The sequence below is a fragment of the Camellia sinensis genome, chromosome 6 (assembly GCF_055761805.1).
Source record: "Camellia sinensis isolate YWXY chromosome 6, ASM5576180v1, whole genome shotgun sequence".
Taxonomy (NCBI): domain Eukaryota; kingdom Viridiplantae; phylum Streptophyta; class Magnoliopsida; order Ericales; family Theaceae; genus Camellia; species Camellia sinensis.
Genome location: NC_138966.1, coordinates 92,784,136 through 92,796,600, shown reverse-complemented (window position 1 = coordinate 92,796,600; position 12,465 = coordinate 92,784,136). Strand labels below are relative to the sequence as shown.

The 12,465-nt window shown below is 30.9% G+C and overlaps 1 protein-coding gene across 1 annotated transcript; it reads right to left on the bottom strand.

Moving 5' to 3' along the window:
- Positions 1-4,848: 4,848 nt before the first annotated feature.
- Positions 4,849-8,125, bottom strand: AFB5 (auxin F-box protein 5). Its single transcript, XM_028232862.2, has 3 exons — positions 7,340-8,125; positions 6,440-6,941; positions 4,849-6,346 (listed from the first exon to the last, which is right to left on the bottom strand). The coding sequence occupies exons 1-3, from the start codon at positions 7,918-7,920 to the stop codon at positions 5,582-5,584; spliced, it is 1,848 nt and encodes a 615-aa protein (XP_028088663.2). The 5' UTR covers positions 7,921-8,125; the 3' UTR covers positions 4,849-5,581.
- Positions 8,126-12,465: the final 4,340 nt, after the last annotated feature.

The following is a 12,465-nucleotide window of genomic DNA, read 5'->3' as shown; positions in this document are numbered from 1 at the left end:
ACAATGTTAACACGACAAATACCGTATGACCAAACTACCCTTTTTTTGCTCTTATCAACTCTCTTCCCTCTATTAATACGGTTTTTTTTTGGGGGGTTAAATTTTAACTTAATTTCTAACTTTAATCAATTAGTAGCTCAATTAAAAAACTTAAGTCAAATAGTAAACTAATTTGTAATTTAACTTTACAACAATGTGTATTAGATATTTCCGAAGTGTCATGTTTGTCTAATTGGTGCTTCCGCCCATTTCATCCTATGCATGTATGACATTGGTTTTTTGTTCCTAAATTCATTTATTTTTTTGTTCCAATACACTTCCAATTACTATTAGATTATGTCTTAAGATTTACAATATTTTGATAATTTCGTCCTATGCATGTATTTTTTTTTTTTTTTTTTGAAAACCGTCATCCTATGCATGTATGATGCATGTATGACATGGGATTTTTGTTACTAAATTCATTTATTTTTTTATTCCAATACACTTCCAATTACTATTAGATCATGCCTTAAAATTTACAATATTTTAATATTATCTCACGATCTAATGATGAAAAGTACATTGTGACATTAGACAAAAAATTGAAAACAAATGATCCTTCGCCATTACGTATAGAAAAATGTTTGAGATTTACAAAATAAAAATTTCTACAATTTGACCATAATAATATAGTATGATGTGTCAACTTTTGATTTGTTATATATAAGGCCTAACTCATTTGTCACCTTATTGTGGACGAATTTGTGAGTCTAAAAGTGTAGGTCTCTAACATTCTTATTTTCTTATCTTACTTAAATATCACATATTACAAAAAATAATATCATATAATGATTTTAGCCATATGATCGTGTACAAAATAATTTCAGGCACAATATTATTCTCAAGAAAAAAGATTCAAAAAAATGCTTGGTGAGTGGTTAAATTTCTTTAGATGAAATTAAGGGGTTTTTTTTTTTGGATTTTAATACATCTAACCAAACTCTATGGGTTGTTTTGAAAAGTTGCTTAAAAATTAATTTTTTGACATTTTTTAACTTTTTTTTAAAAAATGTGTAAAAAAAATAAGAAGATAATGTGACCGAAAATAAATTAAAAGTCAAAAAATAACTTTTAATCATGTTTCCAAAATAAACTCTAGGTCTTAATTTAATGAAGATGAAAACATAAATGGGAATTGGACGGCTAGGATTGAAAGATGTTTGGGAGTTTAAATGTCGTTATAGTGAGGTCATTTTCAACAAATATTATGTACTCATCACTCTCAAACCTCACTTTTTCACTGTGCTTTCCCTTGAAGACAAGGATGGGTTTGGTCCAATTTTGAGAATATAAGTGGAAAAAAAACACTGAAAAGCAAAGGCTCTCTCTCATTCTCTACACACACAGTAGTCTTGTATTGTGTGCGGCCGTGCTCACCGTAAGCAATATGGATAAAACCATGCACCAATTTTCTTTTGGACCAAACACTGCTGCGTTTGGTTCTTTTTGAAATTATGATTTTAATAAAAAAAAAATTAATTTTTTCTTTTTAAATTCATAACTAAACGCAAAATTTAAAATTATTCAAAATTTTTAACCAAACACACAACTCGAAATTCAATTCAAATCTCTATTTAAAAAAATAAAAAAATATTATTTTCTTTTATTTTTTAAAATTATCTTTAGAATTATGATTAGAGTGTGAAATCGTGTTTTGAATTTTGAGTTTTAAAAAGAGAAAATTTATTTGGTTATGAATTTTGAAAAGAATTTTGCATTATATTTTGAAATTTTTTGAAATTATTATTTTTTAAATATTTAAAAGATTTCTTAATTTTATTTTTTTAGGATAAATATTTTATATTTTAAATATTTATTTATTTATTTTAATATGCACTATATTTCATGCATTTGTGTGCTGCATTTTTAAAAATATTTTAAGTATTAAAAAATTTTGAAAATTTATTTTTTATTTTAAATATATAATTTTTATTTTAAATACGTTTTTTATTTTATAAATATATTTTTAAATATTTTAATTTTTTTGTTATATATTTTGTTACGATTTGAGTGTGGAGTTTCAAATTATGTGTTTGGTTATAAATTTTGAAAAGAATTTTGTATTATATTTTGAAATTTTTTGAAATTATTATTTTTTAAATATTTAAAAGATTTCTTAATTTTATTTTTTAGGATAAATATTTTATATTTTAAATATTTATTTATTTATTTTAATATGCACTATATTTCATGCATTTGTGTGCTGCATTTTTAAAAATATTTTAAGTATTAAAAATTTTTGAAAATTTATTTTTTATTTTAAATATATAATTTTTATTTTAAATACGTTTTTTATTTTATAAATATATTTTTAAATATTTTAATTTTTTTGTTATATATTTTGTTACGATTTGAGTGTGGAGTTTCAAATTATGTGTTTGGTTATAAATTTTGAAAATGGTCTTTAAATTAGTTTTGAATTATATGTTTGATTACGATTTAAGTATGGAGTTATTTTTGAGTTTAAAATATTAAAATTAAAATATTTACAAAATAAAATAAAATATTTAAAAATAAAAAATAAAAAATATTTAAATAAAAATAATATATTAAAAATAAAAAATAAAATATTCTTAAACATTTTTTAGTATTTCAAAAAAATAAATTTAAAAAATTTTAAAATACAACTGAAAATTCAAAAAATCAAAATTCAAAGTACAACTCAAAACTTTTTTCAAAATTCAAAAATTCTTCGCAAAATTCTTTTCAAGCTCATAACCAAACAATTTTTTTTTTTTCTTCCAAAACTCAACTCATAATTCCACACTTAAATCACAACTTCACAGTCAAATCATAATTTAAAACCAAACCAAATGTAGCTTAAATATTTTATCAAAAATTCTGCTAAACACACGAGTGTGGATCCAATATGCGACTGTTTTATTAAAATTTGGATAGTATTTTTGATATCCGTAACATTACCCATTAATTAATTCATTTTTTTTGCCTCGTCAACTGTGTTGGAAATCTTAACAAAAATAAAAAGATTATTCAAAAAAAAAAAAAATAACGAAACACAAAAATAAAAATTTGATATGATTTGAGTGTAGAATTTTAATAGTATAGAGTTTCAAATTATGTATTTGATTATGAATTTTAAAAATAATTTTGTAATTGAGTTTTAAGTTATGTATTTGGTTACGATTTAAGTATAGAATTGTGATTTGAGTTTAAAATATTAAAATTAAAAAAATTAAAATATTTACAAAATAAAATAAAATATTTAAAATAAAAAAATAAAAAATATTTAAATAAAAATTATATATTTAGAATTTAAAAAAATTTAAAACATTTTTTAATATTTAAAAAAAATAAATTCAAAAAATTTCAAAATACAACTCCAAATTCAAAAACTCAAAACTCACAACTCATAACCAAACCATTTTTTTTTTTCAAAACTAAACACATAATTTTACACTTCAATTACAATTCCACATTCAAATCATAATTTCAAAACTAAACCAAACATAGCCTCTTATTCCTATATTCTTGGTCCCATTCAGTGGGAGGGAGGCCCTCCCTTGCTGCATCATCCGACCCAAATGACATTGATATGTGCGTGTGCGTGTGCGTGTGTGTGTGTGAGAGAGAGAGAGAGAGAATGAGAGAGAGAGAGAGAGAGAGAGAGAGAGAGAGAGAGAGAGAGAGCGAGCGAGCTTGGAGGCAAGAGGAGGAAATCATTGCGTTTGGTCCAGCTTCACCTACAAATGGTCAGACAGAAGCAAAATGCAAACTTGCTTCCCATCACTTGTGGATTAATCAGATCCCACTTTGATGATAAGCTTTGCTTTTTTCATCAGATGCTATGTACTTTATATATAAAAAAAAAAAAGAAAAAGAAAAAGAAAAAGGAATTCCAAAATTTTAAAATCAAAATCATAGAAAATTGTTCAGACTTTAAAAAACGTAAGGATCAAGATAATTTAGCATACAACCCACATTACACAAAGGTATAGTTTTGGTACAACCTGTTTACAACTCATTTTGAAAATTTATGTAAATATTTTTGATGCATCATCTCCTTACAACTTAATATTATTAACTTAAACTAAAAAAACGATTATTGAGAAACAAGAAGAAAATTATTTTTAACTTCCACTTTATTAACTATCAAACATATAAAAAGTTCAACCATTCAAATTGGTAACTTTTTGGAATATTTTGATATAACATTTAGCATCTGGAGAGAGAAAACAAACAAAAATAAAAGCAGATTGCTAATTATTACTCCAGAGAGAGGGAGGGAGAAAGAGAGCTTTGGGGTTTGGGAGGAGTTGGCTAGCTTTATAATGCAGGTGTGTGTGACAAATCATCAAAATGATAGGGTCCCACTCACCAACAATGGATGGAATAGGATATGATAATACTCAAAACAAATCAAGAATGCTAGGGGAGTAGCAGATAACATTGCAGGAGGCTAAAAAGCCCAACCTCTATCCAAAAGATCAAAATAACAAATCATCATAAAGGTGCAGTCCCTAAATCTATGGACTTTATACGATTCTGTTCCCTTTGTGGAGGGTTACCCTAAAGATGCATGTGGGAGAGAATCAGGACCCTCCACAGCTTAAGAGAAAAATAAAAAAAATAAAATAAAATTGGGTACACCTTACTCATCTCTCATGAATGGGAGGGGACCCCACACGGAGGGTCCTGCAATGTGTACTTGTACAAATACTTTCCACACATCATTAATGGGTCTCACTATCAAACTGATCATTCTCATTCAAGAAAAAGGCAAGACACTCCCACTTACTCATATGGTCCATGCATATATTTGGCATTTATTACCCATCTCAACATATATTTTTGCTCACAATAACAATAACAATAACAATAAATTCAAACAGTCAGGTTCTAAGAACAACATAATAATATCTGAAAAAAACAAACTTACTTTCTAGAGAGAGAAAGATGTATCATTCTTCTGGGCATTAGTTCTCACCAGCTACAGCTTTAACATTCCAATAAAAATAAGCATTACTTCAATTCTACTAAAAGAGAGAAAACTTGATCTTTCGCATCTGAGGCCCCAAACAAATAGTTTCTTGAATTTTCAATGTCTCAAATCTCCAATCATGAGGGTACTCGGTACCAATTTGATCGAGTGTTATATAATAAATATCTAATCAATCTTTAAATGCAGCTCAATATTCCCTCCTCCCTCACTAACCTCTAGAAGCCTTCATTTATGAAAATGAATATGAAAGCAGAAAAGAAACGTAAAATTTAAATGCGTACCAACACAACAACATTGGATGGCTGAGCCCCTGCAGAGAGAGATTCATCTTCAACATTAAGATCCCTTCTCTATACCATCCGGAAGAACCAAAGCATAAAGTAAACAGGTCCTTCAGAGAGCTCTTTTGCTTTGAATGCCATTCCAATAGCTCAAGTCAAGAACATGAGTGGCATTCCTGTTTACAACAACTTGTGGGTTAAAAGCAACCAACTGTCATTCAAATTTCCCACAAATAGAGTTTATAACTTCCTCAGAAGCCACTGTAAGAACAGATGGAACATTTTCACACGTGTGAGTTTACAGGATTGTCACAAATCTCGGTGCATCAGCCCTTGGCCCTTCAAGGGACCTATACATGTATAATGTGTCAACCAATTCAGCACTCCTCTCTTCTGGCTGATCCTCCCCATTGATCACTTCCACCACCAGGTGGGGCATTTGTTGTGCAATCTCCTTGCAGCCTCGGTGACTTAACCTACATGAAGACATCCAGAGAAACCTCATATTGTAATAGTGATGCAAACCAGAACGCAAAGCCGAATCTCCAAAGGGACTATCTCTGATCTCAAGCTTCTGTAACCTAGGGCAGCCCTCAAGCACATATTTCAGCCCCGTATCACTGTCCCCAGCAAAAGCAACAGACAAGGTCCTAACCAGTTTCCCGTATTGTCCAATGTAACTAAAAGCCTTATCAGTTAGTAACCCAGATATAGCAAGTCGAGTAAGTTTCTTACAGTTCTGAACAATGGCTCCAAAACCTGCATCCATGGGTTCTCCAGTAACGTGATCAGGCCGATGTCGCCCCATTATACAAAGACGGAACACCACAAGATCAGGACAGTTCTTTGACATGGCTACCACTGCGGCATTTGTCATTCGCTGACAGAAATATAAAATTGACTGCAGCCTGTTACACCCCTCGGAAATTGCTTGGAGACCTGTCTCAGAAACAGGGCCCTCAATATCCTCCCGAGCATGGATAGGGAACACCCGAAGCTCACGGAGATCCTTACATGTTGCAGCCACTGCTTGAAGTCCTTCATCACATACCGAATCAAGCACCTGCAGACAGACATAGAAAGTAAACTTCACGACTGAAACCTAAAAGTCACAAAATTAATTAAAACCTAAAAACAAACAAAACAACCCATGTACCCAAAAAATCTGGAGTTTATGGCAGTGGCGTATGACTGGTCTAAGTTGTTCTGCATTGATGTTGGCATAACTAAAATTTAGAGAGGTGAGGTTAACACAGACTGGGTAGATTGCAGGCAGATAATCCGCTATAATTTCCCTAAATCCCGAGAGACAAACTAGTGACTTGCAAGAATCAAAAGCAGAGACGTAATCTGGTTCCTGATCACTTTGAGCAACATTCTCTGAAGGGCTAAATGACCCGGTACCAAGATGTGTGAGGTTTGGAGCTCGAATCATCAGACGGTAAAGCTGCCCAATGTTAACATATCTGTTCAACCTAAGTTTCTTCAAATAAGGAGATCTCGCCACCAGTCGCTCCAACTCCTCGAAATTTATAGCGCATTCCACACAGTCAAAAATTAGAGACTCAAGACAAGTTTCACCCTCCGGGAAACAAGAAACCCAATCCACCTCATCATCCGTAACCTCATCCTCAATCAGATCAAGCACTCGAAGTTGCCTGAGATAAAATCAGTTCATAATAAATAAATAAATCTTTTCCCATTGCAAAGTTTACCTAAATTAATTTTCAACCAATCCATTTAGCTTCATTCAGCTATATGTAAAGCAAGCACTATAGTATTTTTTTTTTCTTCAGTTCACCATCTAATTAGTTCCAAGCAAAGCCATAATGTATAGTTTAGCGTTCAGATTTGTTCAAGAAACTTGATTCAGAACAATTAACACAGATCAAAAGGCATAATAGATAAAAAGCTTTTCCAAAAATTACAAATCAGATCAGATCAGAGAAATTCGAATTCCAGATTACAAAAACAGCAATAGGAACAGATCTAACTGACAATTCGAATACGAAATTGAAAACCTCAAATGTTGAAATTACGTATTGTAAACACTGACCTGCACTTGCTAGCAACGACAGCGAGGCCACTGGTACCGAAGCCATCACAACAGACAAGAACGAGCTCCTTGAAGCAAGGGAAATGAGCGAGGAGCTCCAGATCTTCGTCCTTCACAGACATACGCTTGAGGCAGAGCTTCTCCAGCGCACGATAAGAGTATGCCATGGCAGTGACCCAAGGGGTGAAGTGCGCACCCCAATTGGGAGGCATGAGGTTGAAGTCGGCGAACCTCGGCTTCCCCTTCACCGTCACCGCCCTCACCCGACGGAACCGCTCGGCGACGCGGCGGGGCGACACAGCGTAGCAGTTGCCGATGAAGAGCTCCGATCGGGTGAGCGCCTCCACATGGTACCAAGCCTTGCACACCAGGGAGACTGCGTTTCTGTCTCGGCGATTGGTGAGGAACAAAAGCACGTTTTCTAGAACGTTCTCGAGGACTTGATCCGGGTAAGGCGACACGTACTCGCCGTCGGCAGAGCAGCCGCGGGGCCGGTTAGACGACGACGTTTCGATGGTGGAGACGGCGGCGAGATCCGGCCTGTCATCGTCCTCGGACATATCGGAGCGATCCTCTCTCATGCGGGTCGCTATCTCTCCGATCTGTAGGGGGGGACTTTGATAATAATATAAAGGATCGAATCTGTATCTTCAGATCATGGGATTGAAGATGGGGGGAGTTTAGAGAGAGAGAATCAAAAGATTTTATAATTTGATGAGAGAGAGGGGAAGGGAAAGAAGTGGGAGGGGAGAGGAAAAGGGAAAGTGTTGTAGTTTTTATGTACTGGTAGTAAATTGTTTTTGTTTTTTTTTTAAAATTAAAGAATAAATTACAAACGCTCTTAAGATTTGGTAAAAATATAATTTTTTTTTTAGATTTGAAAAATTATAAATTATTTTTTAAGGATCAAATTTTCATAATAAATTAAAAAAAATTAGGAGAAAATCTGTATAAAAATAAAAATCTCAAATAACAATTTGTTATAAAAATATAAATCTCAGAGAACGAATTGTAATTTCTCAAATTTTAAAAAACAAATTTATATTTTCACCAAAGGAGGGTTTGTAATTTGTCCAAAATTAAAATTGGGTGACAGAGCAGAGAGTCCACACACAGTACACACTCACTCACTCACCTATCTGTGTATGTCTCTCTCTCTCTTTCTCTTTCATTTTTTTTTTCTTTGTTTCTCTCTCTCTCCTATCTGTGCATTCGGATTCTCCATGAGTCTCTCTGCCCTCATCTGCAAAATCCAATGGCTCTCCACACTTCTCCTCCATTATTCGGGAGTTTTCTACAGAAAAAAGCTTTGTCTTTTTATTTTTTTAGTAGTTTTTTTTAGTTGTACTCGCTTTCTTTTTGTTTGGATTTTGTGTGTGATTTGTGAGTATTTGCGCAAGAACCCCCTTCTACTTCTTTTTGTGCTATTAACTATTCACTACATAGTGGATGTTTGGAAAGTGAGTTTTTATGTAAGTGTTTTTAGTTGTAGGATATTATTGAAATTTTTTTTTTTTTTTGTATTTGGAAAGATAATTGGGTTTTTTTGTAGTTGAATGTGATGTTTGTGAGACAAAAAATAAAATGATTATAGGGTTGAATGTGATATTTTATTTGGATGTATTTTTTTTATTTTGTAAAAAGTTTGTCTTTTTGTAAAAAAAAATAAAAAAGAACCCCAAATTCAAGACTTCCCAAACACCACCGGTTTTTTATGATTTTGCCTTCTACTTATTATTGGCTTGGTTGAATTTTGCATAAATGCCCCTGGGTGAGTCAACCAACTTACATGTATGCCTTTGGATCTTAGCGCATTCTTATTAAACTATTTAAATTTTACCTTAAAATATTATTAAAAAATTCATTGTTTATTTTATGAATCACTTTTTCATTTACTTCTCCCAATAAACTCCATTCTTTCTCTATTCTATTAAAATAATATTTTTAATTACTTTTAAATTTAAATATTTTTTAATAATAAAATAATAAAAACAAATGCAATAGTACGTACAACAACATATCAGAATGAACAGAGGAAGACAGGGGCGGTTGACCAGCTGGACGACTAGGCGGTCGATCGATCAAATTAATTTTAGATATTTTTCTTCTTTAGCTCCAAGATTCTCCTGGGACATCCAAGGAGACGTCCGGAGAGACGTCCGGGAGACATGCTTTGCGCTTTCAACACGAAATAAAATAAGAATTTATCAAATTTGAAGGAGTTACAGGGACTCTCTACAAATAAGAAGTTATTATAGCAATACTTATATTTGGGAGGTTGGATAGGGGAACTGCTGAGATGTCTTTTGACAGAAAAACTCTTTATTTTGAGTAAGGAAGTAATATAAGGAAAGAGATGGAATACTCTTATATTTATGAAAATAGTAAAAAAAACTCAAAATAAAATTAAGGAAAGATGAAGGGGTGCCAATCTCCCTAGCATTTTGTTCTTGAAAATTTACAAGGAGATAATAATATTGCATTAGAATGAAAACTAAAATGTTGAAATTTTGGGTGTTTTATAAAATGTAAGAGGGCAAATGTGCAAAACTAGAAAACAAATTGGCCTTCATAGCAATAACAATAAAATAGAGAACTTCGTACTTCGTACATACCAACTCTAGGGCATGCCTATATATACCATACATATACCACACATATACCACAGGCCAATCTCAAAAAAGTTAAAAAAGAAAAGAAAAAAATAAAAAAATAAAAAAGTAGTGACAGTTTATTGGCTTCAGGTTTTTTACGCCTTTTTGTAGAAAAAGCTGACCCAAAAAAAAACAAGAGAGAGAGTTATTTTTATCCACAAACAACGAGTTTAACTGCCAAGCTCACGCGCTCTCTACCCGCGCTTGTTCAATACTTTCTCTCTCTCCTTTGTGTCCTTTTCTCGGTTTGTTGTGTAGCGAAGATGGAAGATAATACAAATAAAAAAATAAAAAAGCAAATTATTAGAGAAGAATAAATAAAAAATGAAAAGAAAAGAGAGAGAGAGAGATAGGATGGATGCCAATTAACCTTCCGTTTGCCAAGGTTTTTTTTTAACCTATTTTAACTATAAAAAGGTAAAATAGACTATTTTAATCACAATAAATAAAATATTATATTTAATTTATAATTATTACACTTTTTTTTTATAAAAAAAAATTAAAAAATTAAAAAGTTCTTTCCAAACTAAACTTTTTAACCCAGGCTAAAATAGCTCAAAAATCAAAAAGTCAACCCACTTTCCAAACGGGAGTTAACTTGTTTGGTTTTGGTTAGGGCTATTCAAAAATCCATTCAAATCAGTAATCCGGACCGAACCAGACCGAATCATACAGTTTGGTTCGGTTCTATTCAGAATTGGTTCGGTTTCTGATTAAAAAATATGAGAACTGTAAAAACAGTTCGGTTAATGGATTTTATGAAAAAATCGCGGTTTGAACCGAGCCGAACCGAATTTTAAAAGATATATATATATATATAATATCAAGTTTTATTTTTATTAATTGGTTTTTTATAATGTTAATGATATTAGGATGGTATATATATGTAATATTAAGTAATGCCTTAATATTATTAGTTTTTATCATGAGTTAAATGTAATTAGTTTAATTAATTATTTTGCTAATATTAACAATTTATTCTTGTAAATAGAAATTTTTGGAACCGTAAACCAAACCGAAACCGAACCGTTTTTTCGGTTTGGTTCTGGTCCGGTTTTACAAGTGTAACGGTCTGGTCTGGTTCTCAAAATCACAGAACCGTTAGGATCGGTTCGGTTCTTAGATTTTTTCAGAACCGAACCTATCCGGACCGTGTACACCCCTAGTTTTGGTTTTAGAAAATTTTATTTTTTTACTTTTAATATTTTTCTGTTTTTAAATATTTTAAGTAATTTTTAAAAATTTTAGATACACCTAAAATAAATATACTTAAAATGTAAAATATTTATAATTTTTTAAAAAAATTCATTAAATACCAAAAATATATAAAAATATGAAAATTTAATACATTTTTCATATTTTGTATATTTATTAATTTTTTAAAATATTTTTCACAAATATTTTATTATTTAGATATATTTAAGTAAAGTGCATTTAAAAAGATAAAAAAAATTACTTAAAATTTTAAAAATATTCATTAAAAAAAAAATTATAAAAAATAAAAAATTTAATTTTAAAAACTAAATTTAAAAAACTGAAACCAAATATATTGAATATAATGTAATGCAATTAAAATTTAAGTCACTCCATTCCTTTGGGTGCCTGCTGAGGTTCGCATCATTTGTCCTTACATTTTGGATCCATTCTGATTATATATGCAACACTTTCACTTGTCTTTATAAAATTATTATTATTATTATCTTTTATCATAAGATGATAAGTTTAATGGAGGTTGAGGGGGACATGGGCGGGTTGAGCTGAGTTGGGTCCGTTCAATATTAACTTTATATTTTATTTTTAAGTCCATCTAAAAGTAAATATTAAGGGATTAAGTTGGGTTTAAAAAACTTTATAATAGGATTTTAAATCTTGAGTTTAAATCACTTTAAAGAGTCATTGGCTATTTATCCGATCGTTAATTTTAAAATCTCAGAAGGTGAACACAAATTGATTTATTTGTTAATTTTAAAATTTGATAGTAATAAATGTGCACACAAACTAACTAGATATCGAGTTATTAAAAAGGGAAAAAAAAAAAAGCATCCAAGAGAGTTCAAGTCTAGTCCTTTGCTAATTATAAAACAATTTTGTTATATTCTAACTTCAAGTTAGTAGTTCAAATTTTCAAAACGATATTCCATCACTAGTAATGCACCATTTATGTTTATAAAAAACAATATCAAATACTATAAAATATACACATAAATATATGAAAAATGCTTGGGAGCACTAATTAGTACTCCCACTAATTAGGTGGCAGTAGGTCCCGCCATTAATGATGTGATGTTTTGGACGATATTCCATCACTAGTAATGCACCATTTATGTTTATAAAAAACAATATCAAATACTATAAAATATACACATAAATATATGAAAAATGCTTGGGAGCACTAATTAGTACTCCCACTAATTAGGTGGCAGTAGGTCCCGCCATTAATGATGTGATGTTTTGGTCTTGGAGTTGTATTTT